Here is a 26,657-nt window from a genome sequence, read left to right as displayed (position 1 = left end):
TACTGCTTCACTTTTCTCCTGACAGAAGGATCAGGTTAAAACAACGGCTGAGAAGGAAGTCTACACCTGAACGCAAGAAGCGTCTCTACTGCTTCTTCAACATCAGGACCCACTATCGTCCCTTTAGCAAAATCGGACAGAACATTCAATAACTTCTACGGAATAGGACCCATTTCAATATCGTCCCACTCTTCACGAAGAAAAGTACACATAACATCAAAAACATACCTTTGCTTCGGCAGTTCCCACTGTAGAAAAACATCCATAACCGCTTGCAGATCATACCTGGAAGCATTCAAAACCAATCTACGAGCAAGGAGATCTAACGCTGCTTGCTCCTCGAAACTCGGGAGCTGACTACGCGTTTGTGTCCTCACCGAAACTGGGGTCATATTAAGTGACCCAAAAAGAGGAGACAAAAGGCTAGTGACAGCTTCAACTATTCCTTGTCGAGTAGAAGGAGAAGAAGTCGACACGGGAACAGGAGACAAAGTATTCTGAGAAAACGAAGACATAGGGTCAGTAGAAAAAGAAGTTAAAGGCAAAGGAGTAGAAGGCAAAGGAGTCTGTGGCAAAGGAGTGAAAGGCAAAGCCGGCGGCCCTAGAGTAGGCTGCGCCAGAGGTGGGAGAACCAACTGTGGAAGAACCGGTGGCTGAACAACAGCAGGAGGCACAACAACTGGAGGTTGCGCAACTGGGGATTGCGGGTGTGCTTTAGCACTCTGCATATAAGGGGGTGGTGAACTCAACAAATGCGACATCAAAGGATCCTTTTCAGAATCCATAAACAGGTTTATGCTTGAGGGGAACATATACTTATTGGTTTAGGAGTTTTACTCACCAAAAGGGATATTACTAAATGTTGGAGATCAACTTCTGCCCATCCCTCCAGGAAAGGGTAAGGATTATGGATAGATGTTCTTTGATTAAACATGCAGTACAAAATGACAGAGGTCTAACTGCTCACGTATGGGACAATTTGAGGGTTCATGACTGGGGCAGTGTTGCATTACAGTGACAGAATGTTTGACTCTACTGTGCATTGGATTGTTTATTTTAATGGCCTGACTTATCAAAGACAATATCTGCTCGTGGTATGGGGGTCTCATTATAATTGTGATTACTCTTGTACCCACACTACTCATGTAATTAACTATGAATAAGATAAACAATATTGATTGTAACACTACTAACAATATATTGATTGTAACACTACTATCATAGAATTATAAAATTACTGTGCATGTATGACAAAAGTACCTAAACACAATGAGGGGCATAGAATAAAGAAAGTAAAAATTGAATATATTAAATACTAGCGACATTCCATTTGTGTAAATGCACATAGATATATACATCATTGCACATACTATATATCGTATATGTGTTGCTGCAATAACACTTATGTAAGTTGCCGATAAAGATCTAGAAAAAAGAATCTCAAATGGGTTTAATCAACAAACGCAGACCTACAGCTTAATTTTGTCATTGCTTTCTTCCAAGCTAGCCTGTGGTTGATGCAAACACTTGTTTTTTTCTTTTCTAAATCACAGAATTCAGTGGCCGCTGAAGAGACCGAATTCCACTGGCCAAAAAAGATATTCAAGTATCAGTAACTACATTGTTTCTGTTTCCTAAATTCAATTTTGAAAAACTATTTTGTTCATTCTTCTCCCATTCAAGGGAATGACTACCTTACCAACCAATACATCTTTAGTAGTCAAAAACCTTGTGTCAACCACTGATACAACACCATACCATACCTTTACATTGGATTGAATTCCCCCTGGTACCAGAGTGGTTGTTTTGGCCATGTGGATTCCAATGAGGGCATCACACAAAAAGCATAGAAGAACAAAAAGTAAAACAAACATTGGCAAAGCCAATAGGTCTTGGCAATCCTAGAACTATTAGTATTGTCAATGTCAATGTCTCTTAGCCGTGTGTTCTGGAGTGGTGTGGATGTATGTGGTGTAGAGTTGAAATATGTGTATGTTATTATGTGGCATGGTACGGAGTGGATGTAGGAAGGTACATCCTGACTATGGTTGCCCCCAACTTTTTGCCCTGTGTTTTAGCTGGTTTTTGACATAGTCGACCTGGGATCCTGCCAATCAGGACCCCAGGCCTACTGCTCTCTCTTTAAAATGGATTCCATGTACCTTAGGTACATTTCCAATTGGTACTGGGTCACCTTATCAGACCCTGTAACTCAGGGCATAGGTGTACCCAGGGCTACCAGGGGCTGCAGCATGTATTATGCCACCCCTGGCTGGCCTCCTAAATTTGACACAACTGGCTGCATGACAGCTGGGGCAAAGTCGTGTAATCACCCTTTGCTGTAGATATAGTATACCTATATCTAACCCTAAAAATGGACACACAGATTCCTATCAGTCACTCCTATGGCAGGCCTTAACAATCCTGAAGGCAGAGTGCTTGGAATCGTGTGAGATGGTGCTCTGGCATGAGCTGAGCCTGTCTGCAGCTTGCGGAACCAAGTCCTAATAGCTGTTCCATGATATCGCATACCATATACTCTTAAGTGCATTATAATCCTTGCGGTTAAATGCTATCTTTGGTATTGCTTTATCAAAACATGTCGAGTAAGGTGTCATACGAATTGGAATACTAACCCCTCGCCAATTCTGGCGACGGGGTTAGCATTCCACCCTTCTAGAGGGACACGACATGTATGTAACTGTGAACCCCGGTTAAAGTTAACTGAAGCCTCAGCTCCACAAAATGGATGCTGCCACCACAGACACGAGTCTGACCTCCTGCTGCTGGGAGTCCTTCCAGCGAGGAGAGCCTGGACAAAGGGTTTCCTGTCGAAAACGGTGCTAGCACCGTCCCAGACAGGGTTTTGTGTATCCTGGGTAGGCAGGGCTTTACAGGAAGGTGACTGCTGAGTGGCACCCCGGTGCTCACTACGCATAGGCCGGTCAGAACCAGTTCCAGGGGCACACCAGCCCCTGGCCTGGGGAAAGTCCGGCATGGGAGAGGGGTGTAACCACCCCCCTCCTAGTCCCACCCATGGGCAGGACCTAGTCACCGGGTCAGCCCCCTTTTTTAGTATAAAGATAGGAGCGGGCCCCCTGTTCAAATTAGATCATCTTTGGAATCAAGACACGACTTTCTGCGAAAGGACATCAAGATTTCTTCTTCAAGATTCTCCCTTGTGGCTAAGGAGTAGTCACCCTGCATCCGCAGGCACCATCAAGAACACTGCGGTCTGCTGCAAGTCCTTCCTCAGGAATCCGACGACCCAGCTCGACGAGACCCGGCTTCCCTGGCACCTCTGACCTCTACTCACCTCTACAGCCAAGCTGAGAACCGTGAGTGCGACGAGACCTCGAGGGACCGACGATCGCCAAGACTGCACGACTTCTTTGCAACAAGCCCACCGAGTATTCCACTGGTGAGTGCTTTGGGGTCCAAGAAGCCCCAACCCTGAGCAGCTCCAGCACCGAAGATCAGCCCTCCAGCATCTCCACGATCTGCGTGGGGCCCTTCTGCTTTTTACTGCTCACCGCGTTGTTTGGCTACTAGCCGGCTGGCTTGTGGCCTTCTTAACGACGCCCGACGACATCACTGCTGCTGGTCTGGTTGCTCCAGACTGGCCCTTGCTTCCTTCTTCAAGAGAAGCACCCCGGACCCTCCTGGTCCACTCCAGACGCCATTTTGAGTCCACCGCGTGGGCTTGAATTTGCCAAGGGTTTGTTGCCCAATCCTGGGTCCAGCGACGCCGACAGCTTCATCCATCGTGGGACAGCTCGCTCCTCCATCCTGGTCGCCGACAACGCCTCCTGGTCCGTGAGATCTGCAGAGCACAGCGTCGCCCACTCACCTAGTCGAGGTGACTACCATCCGGTGCCCTCCTGGTGCCACCTGACTACTGGCCAGTAGTCACGAACTTGGTCCCCTCTGCTTTCAGGTGTCATCTCTCTTTGATCCAGGCTTGGATCCATCGAACTTTCTTCACTGGTCGCCTGCCAGCAACTTCTTTCTTCCAGGCTCCTGGTCCGTCTACGAGGATTCCCGACGTCTTTTGAGACCTATGCAGCTGCAGCCCCTGGGCTAGGTAACTTCGGCATTTCGGTGCCCCAGCATAGCCTCACTATCCAAGGGTCAGAATCCACTTTCGTTTTCCTCCTACCAGGTCGGGTTCGCCCGAGAACACTAACTTTCTGAAATCTAGCTACCATAGACTTTGTCCCGCATCCCGCGTGAGAGAGTGCACACTCTGCACCCAAGTCCCCTAGGCCTCCTAGAAGTAATCTGAAGATTCTATAGTCAAGACCTAGCGATTCCAAAGCCTATTAGTACTGTACTTACCTGCTAGTAATTTCGCATTCCACTTTCAGAGTATATGGTTTTCCGTGCCACTCGGGCATTTGTATATACTGTGCTAACTTAAGTATTTTCGTAAGAGTTTTGTTTTGTGCTTAGTACCCTGTCCTCATGAAGAGTACAGGGCTGTTGTGATTCTTAATAAATATCTTGTTTATTTTCATAACACTTGTGTGGTGTCCTTTCACTGGGTATTCAAGGGGTACATGTGTGGTATAACAGCTGGCTTAACACGCCCTCTCGAGTCTTTAGCCTTAGACTGCTCGTATCCATGCTACTAGGATAGCTGGTCTATAAGGTTGACTTACAACCAATCATCAATAAGGGTTGCTGGACTGATACATAGTGTTCACTAGAATAGTGAGCACTGCATATCAGGCCACCTTCTCACAGTGGATTTATGTGGAATGTAATTATGTTGCATGGTTTGGATTTACCTAGAGAGACATTGTGTGGCATGGAGTGGCATGTAGTGGAGTTGAATTATGTGACATGATGTTGAATTATATTTTATGGATTAACAATTTGGAGTGAAATTATGTGGGTTTTTGTGGAAATGTTTGTGGAATTGTGTGGTGTTGAGTGGAGTTATGTTTAGTGGAATTATGTAGCATGGTGTGCAGTGGAAGTATGTGGATGATAGTTATGTGGTACTGAATGTAGTGAAAGTATGTGGAGTGGGATTGTGTGTCGATTAGTGTAATTATCTGGAGTAGTATTGTGTGTCATGGAGTGGCATTTAGTGGAGGAGAATTATGTGGCTTGGTGTTGAAATATGTGGCATGATGTGGAATTCTGTGGAGTGGATTGTATGTATGTAGTGGAATTATGTGTTGTGGAGTGAAATTCTGTGGCCTGATGTGTAATTATGTGGTGTGAAATGGAATTGATGTGTGTATTTCTAACCTATTGTGGATTTCTAAAGCGCAAAGCTAACCGTAGGATTCCCAGCGCTGGCTAAGACATACTGTTGCTTCAGGACAAGTGAACTAACGCAAGGGGGCTATTAATGTGTACATAGGCATGCTTTTAGACTTTTTCAGACAGGTGATTCATTGTTTAGGCATCTTAAATTTATGGGGAGCAAGTACCAAAGTTTGGGGATGAGATTTGAAAAAGTCCTACCACCCCATCTAGCCTTGTGAATTCTAGCTATCTTCAAGAAGCAATCCGTAGAGGATCTTAAATCCCTACGGGAAGTAGGGGGTCCAGAGTGCTCTTATCATAGTGGTTTCCTTGGCATTGAGCCCTCTTTGTGCCAGGCAGAGCGTTTTAAATGTTATCCTTGCCTCAATGGGGAGCAAGTGCAGAGAAGCTAGAGCAATATTTGCTGAGGCAAAATTTGGACCTTGTATAAGATCCTTGCAGACGCATTTTGGACTACTTGGAAAATTTTAAGGAGTGTTTGTAGGGTGCCAAAACAAGCCAGTAACGTGTATTTTTTGGCCAGTGTATCCATGGAAAGGGCTTGTCCAGCTACATGCGAATGGTTTGTTATGAAGGGGATGGGTGGATTGCCCAAACATTCTAGCCAGTCTATAGGTGGTCGTGGTCAGGTCTGTTCCCCAGAATCATCAGCTCAGTTTTTTCCCCGTTCAGTAGTAAGCAGCAGTTTGCCATCCACTTGGATACCTTTACCAAGCAGGGAGTCAGCTAATTGGACTGTGAGCTTTTTCCAAGGGTGAGGGAGTCATCCAATAGTGTGTCGTCAGCATATGATACTATTGACAGTCCAAACTCCTGAACAATGTCTGCCAATTGGAACACTTACAGGTTAAAAAGTCTGGGGCTGAGGGCCGAAGCCTGCAGGACCCCACACTTCAAGGGAAGGACATCAGAGTAGTATGAATTTTCACAAATTTGGAAAGATCTGCCCTTCAAAAAAAGAGGTGAGCCAATTAGGAAGTGGATCTTTTTCATTACATCTTCTGTATGTGTCTCATGGTCAACCATGTTAAACACTGCACTTAGGTCCAGGAGGATGAGAGCTCCTCCCTGGACCAGCAGCACTGTGTTGTGTATGGCATATCATCTTGGAAATGTGCAGCAGATGATTTTCTTCAAGGAATGTAGATGGTGTTTGGGTGACCTGTTTTCTAGCACCTTGCCTATGGTTGGGAGCAGGAAGATTGGCCTATAGATCTCTGGACATGTTGGGTCGAGATTCTTTTTTTTTTTTTAGAAAGGGTTTGACCACACGTTTCCACTTAGATGGCACTATTCCAGTGAATAGGGACAAGTTAGGGAGTTCCAATATAATGGAGAAGGAGGCTGGAGTTCCTTGTGACAGTGTATGCAGGGTCAGACAGGGACTCTGATTTTACCTTGCTGAGAAGAGCGGGATGTTCCTACTCAGTGATGGGGTAGGGGGGAAGAGAGGCAGGCCAATGTGGGATGTGTTGGCCATGCACTTCTCTGATGTGAGGTTAATTGTGTGGAGTTAAATTCTGTAGTATGGAATTGTGTGGCGTTAAGTGATATTATGTTGAGTGGAATTACGTGGAATGGTGTTGAGTGTACTTATGTAAAGAGTTGGCGTAGAGGGAATTTATGTGAAATGTCATTATGTAGTGTGGTGTTGAGAGGTATGTGGAGTGTAATTATGTTGTGTGGTTTTGGAATTGTGTTTCATGCAGAGTAATTATGGGGTTTGGAGTGGAGAGGAATTAGGTTGCAGGGAGTAGTATTATGTGAAGTACAATTATGTGGCCTGGACCGGAGTGCAAAGATGTGGAGTAGACTTTATTGGATTGCAATTATGTGGCATGGAGTGGAATAATGTGCAGATGAATTGTGTGGCATGGAATTATGAGATGTTGAAATGTATTGTGTGTATTGGAAGTGGATGAATGTGTTGTGGAATTCTGTGGCACTTAATTGTGGGGCGTTTTGTTGAATTATGTGGAGTTGAATGCTTGTAGTCTTCATAGGCCAGCTCAGTGTAGTGCACAGTCTGCACCGGTTGCCTATATTGTTCAGTGATCTCTGCGGGGCTTAGATTGCTGCAGGCAGTGCTGATGAAGCAGCCTTAATGGGAGGTGAGACAATGTTGTTTCTCTTTTCTATCTTCTCACCCCCTGACATTGCCTAAAACAGTGCAAATGGCATTGAGCAGCTGTTGATCCCTCCCTTGCTGCGCTGGAGTGTTGAGATGACTCCTGCTTCGGGCAGTTGTATTTATCACTGCTTTGAAGTTTCAATGCAGGCTGTGCTGGGAGGAGGAGAGCATTGTGATTAAAGGCAGCTCGCCGAGTTCCCTTTATTTACTCAGCGAGCCAGTGGCGTTTCTGCAGCTCTTCTCTCTGGCAGTGTCATTTTATTTAAACGTGCATTTAATAGCAGAGGCCACAGGCATCCCAACAGAGCTTCAGGCACCGGTACTCTTTCTTTTACAGATGAAGCAAAGAACAAGGCGATTTTCGAGGCAGTCCATGCCTCTGGAACAGCTCTTGTAGCCAGGAGCAAGCATAAATCTATACATTTTAATTCTGCTCAGTAATTTTTTCAAAAGATTGTAAAGTCAGAGTGTACATCTCTCTGAACTTCATAGGTCATGAGTTATAGTCTTAAATTAGTTACTCCCACCCAATATACAGTTATCACAGGACAATCACAGAGCATGTGTTTGAACCCAGATTGAGACTCATGACACCTGACGCATTCAAAAGTTGGCCCAGTAAATATCCCATTGATATCGCTTGAAGTTAGATAGCATGCATGTACGAAAATACATTCAATACAATTTGAGCTCATACTGCTGGGCACTTCGTGAAAGTAAGATAAGGCTCTGTCCCATTCATTGTCATGAAATGCTCTCCCCTCCTCAGTGTCCTATTTTTCTCTTGTTCTGTCATGGGTTTTCCTGTATGGGCCTGGATTCCCTGAGGCAGCTGGTCAACTTCCTGTCATCTCCATGAAAATGATTTTTTTTGTCTGTGATGGCCCCTTTGTATTTGATGTATTTTAGTCAATCTCTTATCGAGGAGGAATTCCCCCATAGGAGTTCCAATTGTTCAACTAATATCTGAAATGTGGCTAGGTGGCCCTAGTGGGATGTATGTCCCAGCATCCTAAAACCTGCATCTTCCCATTGTACCAATTCTTTTTTTTTTTATTGTTTTCTATGTGGCAATACCTAGTATTTGTATTGCTGGAATGTGCAGTATAACTTGCGGGGCAATCTATAAACTCCCCTTGAACCAACCCACTGCCCTTGCACCAGAGGGGGCAATCCTTGAAGAGTATAAGGGAGGTGCAGCTTATTCAGCTGTGCCTCTTGTGTTTGGGTTAGTTTCAAGACTGCTTCTGCAACAGGGAATGCCCTCAGAGCTTCCAAGGGCCCTACTGTCCGTGCATTGGTAGGTAACAAACTTTAAAATCAGGTGTGCCTAGAGTATCACCCTCTGCCGGGAGTTTTATTTTAGCTGATAGCACCCTAAACCTCTAAGATTTCCAAACTAAGGAGCTCATTATGATAAGGAAGGAGGCTGCCCGACAAGGAGTTGGTGGTCCCACCCGCCACATTTTGATCTTACCACTGTGTAGGCAGTAAGACACTGCCTTTTTTATTGCGTCCATAATAGGGCTGCAGCACAAGCTGTAGTAGAAAAAGGCTTGTTTTCAAACATCCGTGTGCCAGGCACAATGTGCATGGATGCTTGGGGGGCAAGTACCCCCTGGCCACTTAGCAGTGGCCCAAGGGGAACTGGGGACCTGCTGGCGCCCACTAAGTCCTTTTCCGGCTGCCTTTCCATGGCGTAGAGACCGCCATGAACAGGCAGTCGGAAAGAGACATTGTGATCACGACAGCAGTTCCTGATCAGGCACCACCTCAATTCAGGATCACGATTCCCACTGCCGCCCTATCTGGATCAGTAGATCCTGTTAGAGACGACAGTGGTCTGTCCCCGACAGTCAAGGGTCCGACGACCTGCATTATAATGTAGCACTTGGCCCGAAGGGCTATATGTTGGTGGGAACCGCCACCGACGACCTGTCAGTGGCAGTCCCACCAACATCATAATGTGCACCTAAGTGTCGCAACAGCATGTACAGTTCACTGGGCAGTAGCAATGAAAGGTTTGTCAAATAATAAAGAAAACATACAATAACTATTTTTACTACTGAAATTCTCAGTAGCGACTGGTGTGCGGGTGGAGTGGGGAGTTTGGGTGGGATGACAGAGAGGTGGGGGTACATAAAAGTATTAAATAAAAAGAACTTACCTTCCGCATGCTGCCCAACACTCTTTTCCGTGTCTCATGTTTGAAAGCAGTGTCAGGATTGGCCTGAGCCCTGGGCATTTGCGCTCCCAAGGAGCCTGGGAGCTTGTGCTTTGCTGTCTCTAACCCAGCAACGCAGCTGGGTTGGAGGCAGCTCAGTGTGCATATCGATTTAGCCAGCCTGAGACAGCCGGCCAAACTGACATGCGCATTGACAACAGTGCAACCACACCCTCTGCCACTGCCCTCGCGATGGCCTAGCCCTCAAGACTTGACCGTTCCCTCAGAACCTTGAAAATAAAATGATAATAAACTTCATTGATTATTGTTTTATTTTTCAAGTTTTGAGGCTGGCAGGGGAGTGGGGCGATGCTCTTCTGCCATAGTGGAGGAGCCACCACTGGCAATTCTCCCAATTACTGCCAATAGATTTTTTTCCAAAATGTTTCTTGAGACTTTAGGACACCCACAAACGTACTTGGGTTTCCATCTAGAAAATGATATTCAGAGTGGTATACTCTAGCCTCCAAAAAAACTAAAAATAGTTTGTGTCCACTTAATCTCAAGTCCCCAGATCAGCCTGCATTTACCTGCACATCAGGGTACATGTTTGTAGTTGTTCACTAACTTTTGCAGGATGGCTCATCCAAAAGCTCCCCCAGGTCAACCCCTAATGCTAAACTTGTGAATGTAGTACCTTTCACAATGCCAAAAGTTCCACATTTTAGACTATAGTTTGCAAACAGAACATTCCATCTTGTTTTACATTCTGGAATTGTATTTTGCTCACCGTAGTTGCTTAAGTGAAGAACAAAACTTGGTGAATTGGGCCTGTTCCTGGATTTCTGTGTCCCTTTGTGAAAGCAGTAGGTGCTCTAGCTCACAAAATTCAAATAACAGACACGGATTTGCTTACTGGAAAAAATCGACCCGATGCAATATAGACTTGAGTTTAATAACCATTTCAACATGCCCCTTACTATATATTTCACTAAAATCTTAGTAACCTCTCATTCTTAGCACAATAATCACATAAGGATTGATTGATGTATTTGTAACTTTGCTGTTACTTTACTAGTTATGTTTAGTTTCTTTAGATTTTACACAGTCGTGGCTGGTACTGAACGAGGGTGTCAAGAGGGTGAGGGGGTTTAAAAAAAAATAGCACTTACCTTCTAATGCTGCCGACTCCTCCATCGTCGTCTCTCGTCTGCTTGGTCTGGCAGAAAAGGAAGCACAAACAGGCTCCCTTAGTCAATCACAACGCTGCAATTCAGTGTTGTGATTGGTCTGAGCGCTGTGGTTCAGTGCTCAGACAAACAATGAGAGCCTGTGCATGTTCCCCACCCACTGTGCATTACAGCCTGGTAGAGAGCATGCTAAGTGCGCATGAGGGTTTGGCCAGCCCAAGAAGCACGGCCAAACCATGATGCGCAATTAAGTGCACATACTTTTTCCTCCCCTGCTGGCTGCGTTGACAGCCAAGCACTGCCACGCCCGCACCAAAATCCACTTTAGCGCGAAAAATAAAATAACAACATTGTGATGTTAACATTTTATTTTTCCTTCTTTGCCATGCTAAAGGCAGTGGGGCGACGCTCCTCCACCTTAGCGGAGGAGCCCTCACTGATAATACCATTAATTTGCTTCATGCAAACTTGCAAGTTTTCTCAACAAAATATTCCTGACATGTACAATATACATATATTGCATCAATATAATTTTTAAAAAAGTTAATTCACTACCAAAATGTCCCAGAAGTCACGGATGTTGATGAGAAACACAACAAAGAACAAGGTACAAACCTTTTACACAGGTTGGTTTGGTTATCGTATTCCCAGATTTTAATCCCAATTGGCCCCAGTTGTTGCTGCCAAACGTGTAGAGTTTCCCATTGCCTGCAAAAGATGTCAATAAATCATTTAGAAACTTAATTGTTGATGAAAGACAGGGCTGTATTATTTATGGCAATTTTCATTTTTTGAGCTCATACAGACTGACATAAGGTAATCAGATAGGTTTCTTTCTGACACTTTATTACTTGTCAAAAACGCAGATCATGTAAATCTTACACAATGTAATCATGCACCTCGAAGTTCTTTAGAGGAGCGAACTAGAACTTGATATCAAACAAGCATTAATTTTCTTAAGTTCCACATTGGGGGTGAGGTCTAGAAAAATAACAATTACAGGCAAAGATTTGTAAAATGAAGTTCATTGCACGGTAATATACCTAATATTATATTGGGTCGCTATGTTTGGAAGACAAATGTTAGTATGTATAAAGAATAGGAGTAGACACCCAGCGGACTCATCATGGAGATTTCAATTCAATAACATTTGGAAACACTTATTAGTGGAAGCACCTCGTTCTAATTCTTTTTTGGAGTACTAACTTAAAGAACCAGTTACTTAACTTCTGTAATGCCTTTCATGATTGACCCTCTACTAAAATATCCTCAACTTCAGAGTGGATCTAGGGCCGTATTATACATTATCACTGTTTGAGCACGGAGCACCTTTCAAAAGGTGCGCTGGGCGCAAACAGTGATAATGCACCCCATTATGGTGTATGGGCTGCCCCCTGCCCAGCCCCATACTTGCGCTGTCCAATGGGCAGCGCATTCATGTGAAAACATGGAGCAGCTGCTCTGTGTTTTCACAGTGCAGGCGCCACCCGCCTTCACTTTCCAAGGGGTTTAGAGATCCCCTTGCAGGAGGATGCAGTCATTGAATTAAGTAAGGGGATGTCTGGTGGGTCCATGGGACCCCCTTTACCCCTGCAGAGGGCTGCTGTGAAGGCACACTGACAGTGCACCACCTTTGAAATGGCTCTGCTCCTGCATCTGTAATATGGCGTGGGCGCAGTCTCATAGGAATCGCCTCATTTGCATGGGGCACGCCCCTATGCAAATGAGGAAAACCCTATGTTGATAGCTCTGGCGCTTTAAGTGCGCCAGCGCACTCGTTATTATAGAAGGGGATGCACAAGGGTCTGCGTCCCATTCTAGAATACCAAAGTGCCCGGGGCCCGCAAAGTGAGCCATAATGCCCGTTGCGCCCCCGGGCATCATCTGTGATACTGTCCCTGGATATTCTTCTAAGAGTTTAACAGATACATGGAGGAACCGGAGTGACTGGTTCTAAAGCAGTAAAGCGTCCTCAGATCAGACTGCACACATCTGCTAAGTTGCCACCTGACAATCATGACATAAATTCAATCTAATTTCTACATTCCATATAGGCAAGGAGAAAGAGACAGAGCTAGGTAGATATTTATATTTCAAAACAACGTTATGAAAAAGGAATTCCCATTAGCACTCCTTGGGGGAAAAGAGTAGGCGAAGGTTAATCAGGTGAAAGACTGAGTTTATGTCAGAAAAAAATGTGTCTCTTCCTCTCCAATGAGTTTTCCATGTAAACCATAGGAAAAGTAAATCAAATGAAATAAAAAACATCTTTTATTCAGTACATATGACGATAAAAGGATTCATTTTAAACAAACATTACATATTTAAAATGTTGTTTATCCATTAATATACAATGTTAAAAACATAAAAACAACACATCAAATGTACAATTCAATTCAATGAAAAAAAGTCTTTATTCGATACATAATCATAAAAGACGTTACATTTAGAACAATGACATCTTGACATTCCATCCTCATTCAGTAACAGTTTTGCACTGAAAATAAGTCCATAATTACTCCGACAGTAAATACAGTGGAACAATAAATTAATAAAAAAACGAATTTAAAAACACAATAAGATATCAAGGTTCCTGGGTCATAATACAATAGGCCAGAATTTAAATAAAACAGATTAAATATATTCCCTTTGTGGGAGGCCTTTCGTATCCAATATACAAATTAATGGTTGCTCAATCTATGGTCACGGGTCATCCACATTCCGTGTAAATATTTGGCGATTGCAATTATAGTTACTTCCTTTCTATCTATTTTTAATATCCTTAGTGCTTCAATTCCTGAGGTAATCCCCATTGTATGACAAATCGGCTTCAACCATTTAAACCTCAAGTTTTTATATATAGGGCATACAAACAAAATGTGAGATACTGTTTCTGACTGTGTCGAGCAAAACGGGCAATCCCTACAAGAACCTGTACCCCATTTACCCGTAAATGATTTAATAGGGAGGGTGCCTATCCTAAATTGGTGGTACCATTTCCTATCAGTGGGTACCGTGATAAGATCCCAATACCCTTCATAGTCAGATTCGTGTTTGGTCTCTAAAAAGTCTCTTGACAAGGAGGCACTTGTCGGGGACATAAAACGTTTCATAGTAACCATATTCCAGTACAGTTCCCTCAAATCCTTTCGAGATGGAAACTCACTCTCTGTGGGAAGTTGCCATAATGAAATAAGGCCCATTTCAGTATATGTGGCCTTTACCTGCCTCAGCCATAACATTTTTCCCCCGCTGTCAGCATCCCTAATTTCAAGTAGATTTACAAAAGGGGGTGGTGATGAACAGAGTGTCTGAATTGAGCAGACCACTCTTACCCAGTCCAAAGATCAGGGCTTGATCCATCACCGTTATTTATCTCACTGCCCCATCCCAGCTCAGAACCTGGCTATATGCAAATCAGTCTGTCCCTGGCCCAGTGCATCATGGGAACAGGGCAGACTAAACTACCAAGCCAATTCTTTACCAGAAAGGAGACAAGCTACCGGGGACCGGTTTCTGGCATTTCAGCCGTCTTCGGCCCGGCTTGCTTGAATCCTGATGGAGCAGTGAGAAAGGGACTCATGTCTGAGTATACCCTGCCACACCTATAGTGGCCAAAATCGATTTACAAAAAGGGGTGGTGATGAACAGAGTGTCTGAATTGAGCAGACCACTCTTACCCAGTCCAAAGATCAGGGCTTGATCCATCACCGTTATTTATCTCACTGCCCCATCCCAGCTCAGAACCTGGCTATATGCAAATCAGTCTGTCCCTGGCCCAGTGCATCATGGGAACAGGGCAGACTAAACTACCAAGCCAATTCTTTACCAGAAAGGAGACAAGCTACCGGGGACCGGTTTCTGGCATTTCAGCCGTCTTCGGCCCGGCTTGCTTGAATCCTGATGGAGCAGTGAGAAAGGGACTCATGTCTGAGTATACCCTGCCACACCTATAGTGGCCAAAATCGATTTACAAAAGGGGGTGGTGATGAACAGAGTGTCTGAATTGAGCAGACCACTCTTACCCAGTCCAAAGATCAGGGCTTGATCCATCACCGTTATTTATCTCACTGCCCCATCCCAGCTCAGAACCTGGCTATATGCAAATCAGTCTGTCCCTGGCCCAGTGCATCATGGGAACAGGGCAGACTAAACTACCAAGCCAATTCTTTACCAGAAAGGAGACAAGCTACCGGGGACCGGTTTCTGGCATTTCAGCCGTCTTCGGCCCGGCTTGCTTGAATCCTGATGGAGCAGTGAGAAAGGGACTCATGTCTGAGTATACCCTGCCACACCTATAGTGGCCAAAATCGATTTACAAAAGGGGGTGGTGATGAACAGAGTGTCTGAATTGAGCAGACCACTCTTACCCAGTCCAAAGATCAGGGCTTGATCCATCACCGTTATTTATCTCACTGCCCCATCCCAGCTCAGAACCTGGCTATATGCAAATCAGTCTGTCCCTGGCCCAGTGCATCATGGGAACAGGGCAGACTAAACTACCAAGCCAATTCTTTACCAGAAAGGAGACAAGCTACCGGGGACCGGTTTCTGGCATTTCAGCCGTCTTCGGCCCGGCTTGCTTGAATCCTGATGGAGCAGTGAGAAAGGGACTCATGTCTGAGTATACCCTGCCACACCTATAGTGGCCAAAATCGATTTACAAAAGGGGGTGGTGATGAACAGAGTGTCTGAATTGAGCAGACCACTCTTACCCAGTCCAAAGATCAGGGCTTGATCCATCACCGTTATTTATCTCACTGCCCCATCCCAGCTCAGAACCTGGCTATATGCAAATCAGTCTGTCCCTGGCCCAGTGCATCATGGGAACAGGGCAGACTAAACTACCAAGCCAATTCTTTACCAGAAAGGAGACAAGCTACCGGGGACCGGTTTCTGGCATTTCAGCCGTCTTCGGCCCGGCTTGCTTGAATCCTGATGGAGCAGTGAGAAAGGGACTCATGTCTGAGTATACCCTGCCACACCTATAGTGGCCAAAATCGATTTACAAAAGGGGGTGGTGATGAACAGAGTGTCTGAATTGAGCAGACCACTCTTACCCAGTCCAAAGATCAGGGCTTGATCCATCACCGTTATTTATCTCACTGCCCCATCCCAGCTCAGAACCTGGCTATATGCAAATCAGTCTGTCCCTGGCCCAGTGCATCATGGGAACAGGGCAGACTAAACTACCAAGCCAATTCTTTACCAGAAAGGAGACAAGCTACCGGGAACCGGTTTCTGGCATTTCAGACGTCTTCGGGCCGAAGACGGCTGTAATGCCAGAAACCGGTCCCCGGGAGCTTGTTTCCTTCCCAGTGTAAGAATTGGCTTTTGTAGTTTGGTTTGCCCTGTTCCCATCATGCACTGGGACAGGAACAGACTAATTTGCATACAGCCAGGTTCTGAAACTGGGATGGTGCAGTGAGCTAAAAAACGGTGTTGGATCTAGCCCTGATCTCTTGACTGGGTGAGAGCTTTCTGCTTAATTCAGAGACTCTGTCCCTCACCACCCCTTGTTGTAAATATTTTTGTCCACCCTAAGCGTGGAAGGGTATTCTCAGATGTGAGACCCTTGCTCATTGCACCATCAGGATTCAAGCAAACCGGGCCGAAGACGGCTGTAATGCCAGAAACCGGTCCCCGGGAGCTTGTTTCCTTCCCAGTGTAAGAATTGGCTTTTGTAGTTTGGTTTGCCCTGTTCCCATCATGCACTGGGACAGAAACAGACTAATTTGCATACAGCCAGGTTCTGAAACTGGGATGTTGCAGTGAGCTAAAAAACGGTGTTGGATCTAGCCCTGATCTCTTGACTGGGTGAGAGCTTTCTGCTTAATTCAGAGACTCTGTCCCTCACCACCCCTTGTTGTAAATAATTTCAAGTAGGGCTTGTGCATACTGGCGGAGCTCATGGGTAACCCAGAGCCTCCTCCAGTAGGCCACTGGTCTGAAGCGTGCCACATCCTCTAAAAACCAGCTTCCCAGATCATAATAGAGTGGTATTAAAGGAGTAGACTGAGGCAAACTTGTTATACCTCTCATAAATTCGTTTTGCGAGATCGTAAGTGCCGCTAGATTGCTAAAACCCCATAATTCGGCCCCATATAGAACCGAAGCTGCAATTTTTGAATTATAGATTTTTAAGACAGGGGCAATTGGCTTTGTGAGGGATAAGTATTGTTCTTTCAGCAAAGCACCAGATAGTTGTGCGTGTTTAAGTAACTGCTGGCCCAAATGTGGATTCCAATTTAACCTAAAGTTTAGTGTAATGCCGAGATACGTAAAAACATGAGTCTGCTCAAGTGTAACATCATTCATGGTGACTCTGCCTCTTACAGCTTTTTGTTTATGTAACACCATAAATTTGTTTTTTTCTACATTCATTTTAAGACCATGGTCCTGGCAGAAGAACTCAAATCTCCCTATAGCTTTCTGGAGGCCTTGTTGGGTTTTTGAGATTAATAGGGTCAATCAATCAATCAGTGACACTTATAAAGCGTGCTACATACCCGTAGGGTCTCAAGGCGCTGGGGGGGGGGGGGGGGGGGGGGGCGCTACTGCTCGAACAGCCAGGTCTTCAGCTTCTTCCTGAAGGAGAGGTGGTCTTGGGTCAGGCGCAGGTCGGTCGGGAGGGAGTTCCAGGTCTTGGCGGCCAGGTGGGAGAAGGACCTTCCTCCTGTAGTCGCTCTTCGGATGCGGGGGACGGCGGCGAGGGCGTGGTTGGCTGATCGGAGGTGGCGTTTGGGAGCGTAGAAGTTGACTCGGCTGTTGAGGTAGCTCGGGCCTTGGTCGTGAAGGGCTTTGTGTGCGTGGGTGAGGAGGCGGAAGGTGATTCTCTTGTTGACGGGGAGCCAGTGAAGGTCTCTCAGATGTCCGGAGATGTGGCTGGTTTGTGGGATGTCGAGGATGAGTCTGTCGTCGGCAAACATTAACAAAGGTATCTTCCTGTCGTTTAAGGTTGGAGCATCAGTAGGATGGTCCATAAAGTATTGGGTCACCTTGTTGATATAGAGAGAGAATAAAGTCGGTGCCAGTACACACCCCTGCCGCACCCCTCTAGCGATAGGGAATCTATCTGTCACTTGACCTTGCTGGCCCCAGCGAACTTGAGCAAAGTTCGCCTCATGAAGTTTAATTAGAAAAGCCAGTAGGTCCAGAGGCATTCCCTGTTCGGCAAGAACACTCTACAGCTTGGCTCTCGGGACTTAATCAAACGCAGACTTTAGGTCTACAAAAGCGGTGTATATTTTACCTCCATTGAGAATCGCCACATGCCAATAAATTAAAACAATTCTAAAAACCTGGTCGATTGTACTCTGATGTGAACGAAACCCAGCCTGTAAGGGTGAGAGGATATCAAACTCATCGATCCAACCCTGGATTCTACATAACACAAGCCTTGCTGTCACTTTCTGGATGCAATCGGTTAAACTAATAGGCCTGTAATTACTAGGGTCCGATCTGTCCCCCTTTTTAAAAATCGGTATATTCTCAGCGCCCCTCCATGACTCGGGGATTGGTGAACCCTGTGAGATGGCATTCACTAAAGTCTGTATGTAAGTTACCCACAGAGCCTTGTTATGCAAGAACAGGTCGGCAGGGACACAATCAAGCCCAGGGGCCCAGCCACTCGGTACAGTGTTAAGAGCGGCTTCGACTTCCTGCTTGGCAAAGTGGAGCACAGGATTACCAAGGTAATCAATGGACCTTGGATTGATTCACATTCTCCGGTTTCATTAGTCAACTGTGTCTTAAAGTGCGAAACCCAGAGATCGGGAGCTACATGATTTTTCAGTGGTTGGCTCTGCTTTCCCTTGCCCCACTTAACCAAATGCCAAAATCCAGTCATATTCCTATCTTGGCTTGCACAATACAGCTCCTTCCAATATTCCTCGTCCCAATCCCTTTTTGCTTTAAACTGCGCTGCCTTATACTCCACCCTTGCATTGTGAATCCTATCCCTATTCTTAGATCTTATTGCCATGGCTAATGCTTTATATGCCACCTTACATGATTTCCCATACCATGAGTCAACTGGAGCCTTTGCAGATTGTTTTGTTTTTACTATGCTAGATATAATAAAGCCCTTCAGCTTATTAAAAAGTTCAATATGGACAAGAGTAAAACTGGACTTATTTTTCTGTTGTTCAAAGCACGTTTGTAGATCTGTGGTCGCATTTATCACCAAATTGTTGATGGCCTCCAAATGATCCTCTTTATTTAGTAGGTTTGACCATTTGAATCTCCTAGTGTCCTTACTTAACTGTAATTCTACACCCACAGGAGAACTAACTTTGATGCGATTTCATATTAGAACAAGTGCTAACACCAAGGGATTATGATCACTCTCTACCCTCTCCTGGACAATCATATCTAGTAAACAAGGCCAATATTCCTTGTTAATCAGTATGTAGTCTATTCGGCTACACCTCAGCCTACCTCTATATGTAGGGGAGCCGTGCTTATCAGATTTTGCCCCCCCATTAACCGCCCTTAATCCGTGCTCCAAACCGCCCTTAATCCGTGCTACATCAAATGCATATTATCACATAAAATTAATTAGTCTCCTAGCCTATAAGGTACAATTAAAAACCTTTAATCATGGAAAATCAAATCGGCTTATCTTGCAGTTGTTGCAGATATAAGAAAACAAGTTACTTACCTGTAACTTTGGTTCCCCAGTATTGGTAACTTTCATAGATTCCCATGCTGTGTATCATTCCCCGTCGTCGGAATGGGAGCCTCGGTAGTATAAAAACCATAGAAACAAAAGAGAAAACAGGCCTAGGCCTCATCTCATTTTGTATCCTATCACTCTCTTTGTGTAAAAGAGACCAAACTTTTGCCAGGACCAATCAGAGCAGCCTCACCCTCTAGAACCTTCCTGAGAGAACTCAGAGCCTCAGATTTTCGTAGCCGTTGTGCAAACAGCCACTATCTCATGTGAAAAGGCTGAGCTTTCCCAGGTGAGGAGGGTGGGCGCATGGGAATCTATGAAAGTTACCAATACTGGGGAACCAAAGTTACAGGTAAGTAACTTGTTTTCTTGCCCCAGTATTGGAACTTTCATAGATTCCCATGCTTTGTATCAGAGTAGCTAGCAGTAATAACCAAGACACATTTTGTAAATACATGGCATCACATAACCATAAAGTATATAAACGTATAGTATAGCACACAAGAAACAAAATGTGCTCACCAGGATGGAGGGTTTGTAAGGAAAGCTCACCGCTCAATGGAAGAGATTCCGCAGAACCGCTTGACCAACAGCCGCGTCGTCTCGTCCTGCAGATTCTAGGCAGTAATGTTTTGTGAAGGTATGAGTACTGCTCCACGTTGCTGCCCTGCATATATCCTTAATGGCGACTCCAGAGAAAAGAGCCACAGATGATGCCATAGACCTTGTAGAATGGGCACGAACCTTATTGTTCAAAGGCTTGCCCGCCTCCTGATGGCAAAATTGAATCGCACTGGAGATCCAGCGGGAAATGCCACTCTTTGCTAAAGGAAATCCCTTCCGTGGTGTGCTGTAGGAGATGAACAACTGGGAAGATTTCCGAAACGGCCTTGTACGTTCCAAGTAGAATTTTAAGCATCTCTGAACGTCCAAAGAATGTAAAGTGCGTTCCGCAGGTGTAGAAGGACGCGGAAAGAAGGACTTCAAAATCAAGGGTTCATTCAAGTGAAACTCAGATGGTACTTTCGGAATGAACTTTGGATTGGTGCGAAGAATAAGAACATCCTTTTTGAATTGAAGGAATGGATGGACTATGGAGAGGGCTTGAAGCTCACTAACTCTTCTCGCTGAAGTAAGAGCTAGAAGGAGAGCAAGTTTCCAAGAGAGGAACTTCAACTTCGCCTTGTGCACCGGCTTAAACGGAGGTTTCATGAGTTGAGCCAGGACAAGATTGAGCTGCCAAACTGGAGGAGGAGGTCGAACTAGAGGGTACATCCGGAACAGACCTTTCAAGAACTGCTTAACAATCCGAGAGGACCATAAGGAAGGGCCTGAAGAAGTACGCCGAAACCATGAAATGGCAGCACGATGGACTTTCACAGACGAATGTGCCAACCCAGATTTAGCCAATGATAGAATATATGGCAAGAGTTGGTGGGGCCGAGATTTGTAAGGATGGAGACCTTGTCTTTGACACCATAGGCAGAACCTTCTCCATTTTGCCTTGTAAGTCTTATTTGTGCTCGGTGCTCGAGCCTGTGACAAAACGTCTCGACATTCTTGGGAAAGATTTAGATGCGTGAATTCTCTGTGTTCAGGAGCCACGCCGTCAAGTGGAGCGATTTCGGATCCGGATGGTAAACCTGCCCCTGGTTCCTGGACAACAGGGACGGAATGGACTGCAAGCGGATCGGAGGAGCTTGGGAGAGCCGCAGGAGCTCCGTGTACCAAAATTGCCGGAGCCACGCTGGTGCAATGAGAATCATTCTGCACGGTTCCGCCTTCATCTTCTGGAGTACTCGAGGAATGAGGGGAATTGGAGGAAAAGCGTAAAAGAATGCGCTGTACCAGGCCATCGAAAGGGCGTTCCCCAGGGACCCCTGATGGTGAACCCTGCTTGCGTAAAACCGGCATTTGGCGTTCACTGGGGAGGCAAACAGGTCGATGGTAGGTGTCCCCCAAACCGAGAACACCCTCTCCAGAATGGACTGATTCAATTCCCATTCGTGCGTCACCTCCGTCTGTCGACTCAGGGCCTTGACATTGAGTGAGCCTGCCAGATGTTCGGCTCTCAGACTGATGTTGTGAAGGATGGCATAATCCCAGAGTTTCTGAGCTTCTGTGGACAGAGTCTGCGATCTCGTTCCCCCTTGCTTGTTTACATAGTGCATGGCCGTGGTATTGTCTGTCCGGACCAGCACTGAACGATTGCGAACTTTGGGAAGGAAAGCCTGTAAGGCCAACCGAATGGCCGTCAGCTCCAAAAAATGTATATGGCACTGGCGCTGATCCAGGCTCCAGTGTCCGCTGACTTGAAGTTCGCGGAGCACCGCTCCCCAGCCTTCCAAAGAGGCATCCGTGGTTATGATGATGGGGGATGGCGAAATTCTGAACGTCAGACCTTGTGCGATATTGTCTTGTACCAGCCACCATTCGCATGCCTTTCTCATTGCTGAAGTCACGAATACCTTGTCGTTGAATGATCCGTCTGCCTGGTGCCATTGCCTGTCTAGTTCTTCCTGCAAAGGGCGCATTCGCAGCCTGCAATAAGGTATTAATGGTATGCAGGATGACATCGACACTAGAAGGGACTTGTATTGACGGACTGACAAGCATTTCTTCTGGAACAGTTGGCGAGCTGATACCATCAACTTCTGTTGACGGTCCTCCGAAGGACGAGCCGTGCACTGTGTGGTGTCCAAAATCGCCCCCAGAAACCGTGCGGTCTTGGAGGGTAGCAGAACTGACTTGCTTCTGTTTAATTGAAGGCCTAGGTGTCTGAATAACTGAATGCAAGTCGAAACAGCCTGAGAGGTTTCCTCGAAAGATGGAGCCTTGACTAGCCAGTCGTCCAAGTAAGGGAACACCTCCAGGGAATGTGTCCTTAGAAAAGCTGCCACAGGTGCTAACACTTTGGTGAACACCCGAGGTGCAGACCGCAGGCCAAACAGAAGCACCTTGAATTGGAAATGGCTCTTGCCTACTGTGAACCGCAGATATTGTCTGTGAGCTGGGTGTATCGGAATGTGGAAATACGCATCTTCCAAATCCAGGGAAGCCAAGTAGTCACCTGGGTTTAAAAGAGGAAGGATTTCCTGGAGAGTGACCATCCTGAAAGAGAGTTTGATGAGATAAGTGTTGAGCTCTCGTAGGTCTAGAATGGGGCGCCAAGTCTCTGCCGTCTTCCGCACCAGGAAGAACCTGGAATAAAAACCTCTGCCCCTCTGAGAAAGAGGTACTGGTTCTATTGCCCCTTTGAGGAACAATTGATGGGCTTCTAGATGGAGTAGTCCCAGATGTTTCGTGCGGATGGCCCCCGGAGCTCGTGTTGGAGGAAGATCTTGGAATTCCAACGTATGGCCACTCTGTACAATATTCAGGACCCACTGGTCCGATGTTATACACCTCCAGCTGTTCAGCCAAAAAGAAATCCTGCCCCCCACTGATGTGACTGGGAGGGAAGGAACAGCAGGTAGAGCCAGGAGGCCGCTATTGTCGCTTGCCTCCGTCACGTCCTTGACGGTTCTGACGTCCTCGCGGTGTCTGGTGAGAGTAAGACGTCGACTGTCCCTGTCGCTGATTAGAGTACTGGGTCTTGTAAGATTGGGACGGTTGTGTTGAATATCTCTGCTGGGCGTTGCCTCTATACGAAGAGAAACCCCTGCCTCGAACGCCCTTAAATGGGACCTTGCGATAGTTGAGAGATCCCAGCGACTTTGCTGTGTCGGTATCTTTCTTTATGTTCTGCAGGGCATCATCCACATGCTTTCCGAAAAGCATTTCGCCATCAAATGGGAGGTCCAGGATCCTATTTTGGACCTCCTGACGAAACCAGGTGGCTTTTAACCAGCCCTGGCGACGTAGTACCGCCAAACTCGCTAAGGCCCGAAAAGCCGTGGAGGCGATATCCATCGCACAGTCGATGACCTCGGAAGATGATTTTTCCCCTTCCATCAGCACTCTCTTGGCTTCCTCTCTTGTTACGTCAGGCAATTGTTCCACAAACGGTGCCATGTCACACCACATCTGGCGATCGTATCTGCCCAGAATGGCGAGAGAATTGGCTGCTCTAACCACCAAGCTGGCCATGGTGGAAAACCTCTTCCCCACATTATCCAGACGTCTACCGTCCTTGTCTGGAGGCGTAGTCAAAGGTGTCGTCGGGTTCTTTGACTTGCTTTGGGCGGCCTGAGAGATGACTGAATCAGGCTTCGGTTGACCAAGAAGACAAGCTGGACTGCCTTCCGGAGCCTTGTACTTTTTTTCCAGTCTGGGGAGAACCAGAATCACTGTGGCTGGATTCTGCATGATCTTTATGCCTTCCTCCCACACATGTTCGATGATCGGAATGGACTTGACGGATCTCCTGTATTGCTCCTTGAAATCGTAGAGGAAGCATTCAGACTCCTCTCTAGTAATCGGCAGTCCAAACCTTTTCACCGCTCTCTCCATCAGGTGATGGAACCCTCCTATGTCCACAGGAGGGAATATAGATGTATCACGACCAGTGGCGTCCGGGTCTTGTAGGCCACTGTCACCCTGATCCAGATCTGGGTCCTGTAATGGGTCAGATAAGGGATCCACTTGAACTACCTCCTCGTCCGAAGAGTTATCCAGCTGGATAGGATCGGTTGGTTCCGGATCCGGTGTTCGAGGTCGGACCAGAGGATCCGGTGTCCGAGGTCGGACCAGAGGAATAACCTGAACTGGGAGGTGGGGCACCACCTGCGAAGGAGGTGGACCAGAAATTGCTTGTGGCAATCCCCGAGGAGGAGGCTGTGTAGACTGCGTAGAAGGTTCCGAAGGGAACCTGTTTCTATAGTCCTGTAACATCAGTTGAAGATCAGGGAGCAGAGAGACAGGCATGGCAACCATGTCCTGTCCTAAACCAGTAGGACGCCGCTCCTCTGAAACATAGTGCACCTGTTGTTCACGTGCATGCTCGATATAGTCCTCCGTGTCAGTGTCCTGCAGCTTTACATTCAAGTCTGAGGGACTGTAGGCATCTCCATAATGACAAAACTCCTCTTCCTCTTCCTCCGACTCCTCCTCTAGGAGCATATTCGGTGGATGCGACGACACTCGTCGTGGAGATGTCATTTCCGGTGTGATTGTCATCTTTTTCATTGGAAAATGCAGCTTTTGACCCGTCGACGGTCTCGTCGTCGTCGACGTCGTCGTCGACTGAGCAGCAGTCGTCGACGGTATAATCGTCTTCGTCGACGGAGCAGCAGTCATCGACGGTATATTCACCTTCGTCGACGGAGTCTTGGTCGTCGAGAGGGTCATCGTCGACGGAGAAGCCGCCGCCGTCGACGCAGCTTTGGTCGTCGACGGAATGATTGTCGACGGATTCGTAGACAAACTCGTCGTCAGAACCATAGCTGTAGATGTAGAAGTAGTTGTGGTCGTCGACGAGCCCGTCGACAGCACCTTTCCGGAGCTCATCGTCGTCGACGTGGAAACAGAAATCGTCGACAAACTTGGAATCTTGAAAGTCGAAGTCTTCGTCGACGTGGAGATTGCTACCGCCGACGAGCCCGTCGACGGAGCCAAAGAAACAGCGGGAACTTTAGCAGAAGGAACCGTCGTCGACGTACCTGATGTTTTCGTCTACGACGAACGCTGTTTTTTTTCGGAACCGGTTCCAGAAGTGACAGAAGAGTGTTTGTCACTGGCCTTCTCTTTTTTGGACGGAGGAGAAGTAATGGAAACCTCCTTTCTGTCCTTTGAAGCAATAGCCAATCCAGAAGCCTGTCCCTGCCTCTCCTTTTCACTTCCGTGAGGAGATTGAAGGGGACCAGCCCTCTCAGACCCATCAGAGATCTTGTGAGGGGCCTTGAGAGGGGGCACCATTGAAGAAGAAGAACCAGGGGGAGACCTACCCATCTTCCTGGACTTATGAGAAGATGCCATAGATGTTGAATCCTCTTCATCTGAAGAAAGCAGCTCCTTCCGAGTCTTCATCTTTTGAAGCCAGGTCAAAAGTCGACCCTCTCTGTCACGGAGAGTCTTGGTAGAGAAGGTTCTACAGATCTTGCAGTCGGTGGCCTTGTGGTCTGGGTATAAGCAATAAATACAGTTGTCATGCTTATCCTCCACAAAAAGTCGTTTTTTCCCACAAGAGGCACAGGACCTGAACAGGGCCTTCTTTTCCTTGTCAGACATCTTTAAGTAGTTGAAAGGTTTGTAGTAATAATCCAAAAAATCCAATAGAAGAAAAACTGAGCAGAGCTCAGTGGAGACTCCCTAGCACAACGTGCGGTAGAAAAATCTGAGGCTCTGAGTTCTCACAGGAAGGTTCTAGAGGGTGAGGCTGCTCTGATTGGTCCTGGCAAAAGTTTGGTCTCTTTTACACAAAGAGAGTGATAGGATACAAAATGAGATGAGGCCTAGGCCTGTTTTCTCTTTTGTTTCTATGGTTTTTATACTACAGAGGCTCCCATTCCGACGACGGGGAATGATACAAAGCATGGGAATCTATGAAAGTTCCAATACTGGGGCAACTGTTCAGGCCTCATTGTCTGAGACCAATATTCTGCAATAGTGAATGTACATTCTGATCCTGCAGGGGCAGCTCCTCCGCAATGGTGGAGTAGCATCGCCCCACTGGCTCAGAGCCAGCAGCAAAAAAATAAAACAATATTTCATTCTCGTTTTATTTTTAAGCCGCTGGTTCAGCCAGCGTGTGCAGGGAGGGGCAGGACCCAGGCAAGGGAGGGAGGACTCCCTTGCCGGAGGACGTGCACTCCCTAAGTGCTCATGTGCGTTTGGCCGGCCGTCTCAGGCCGACCAAAACACATATGCACACCTAAGTTTCTCTAACCAGGCCGTATTGAACAGCCAGGTTAGAGAAACCCCACAGACTCCCTGAACATAGCCTCTTTCCAACCCGCTCAGGCCAATCCTTGCGCGGCAGATAATGAACAGGGAGCCTGTGACATAGGCACAGTGTCTAGTCTACTGGGGCAAGAAAGTCCCAGGACTGAGGCGTGACCTGGGAGGCAACTGGCAGCATGCAAGTTTAATTTTCTTTTTTATAAATATCATAGTTCCTCCCCTGCCCCCCCCCCACGCTCCGCCCCGCCTCACCACTTTTTGTATGTGGCCGCTGCCACTGCGATTTTGTGTCTCTTTATAAAATGGACACAACAATACATAGTACAAGATAGTTTGCATGGAAGTTTTATCACATTGGCAAGTGAAAGATCACAT

The 26,657-nt window shown here is 46.4% G+C and overlaps 1 protein-coding gene across 7 annotated transcripts in view; it reads right to left on the bottom strand.

Moving 5' to 3' along the window:
* Positions 1-26,657, bottom strand: part of RPGR (retinitis pigmentosa GTPase regulator) — a 420,762-nt gene that overhangs the window by 351,034 nt on the left and 43,071 nt on the right. For all 7 annotated transcript variants that reach the window (XM_086934147.1, XM_086934148.1, XM_086934149.1 and 4 more), the window contains exon 3: positions 11,381-11,473. In XM_086934147.1, the coding sequence (XP_086790273.1) occupies positions 11,381-11,473 (93 nt within the window). The remainder of the gene's footprint in view (positions 1-11,380; positions 11,474-26,657) is intronic.

This window comes from Lissotriton vulgaris, chromosome 8 (assembly GCF_964263255.1).
Source record: "Lissotriton vulgaris chromosome 8, aLisVul1.2, whole genome shotgun sequence".
Lineage (NCBI taxonomy): Eukaryota > Metazoa > Chordata > Amphibia > Caudata > Salamandridae > Lissotriton > Lissotriton vulgaris.
Note: the sequence above shows the minus strand (reverse complement) of the source record. Positions and strands in the feature narration are given on the sequence as shown.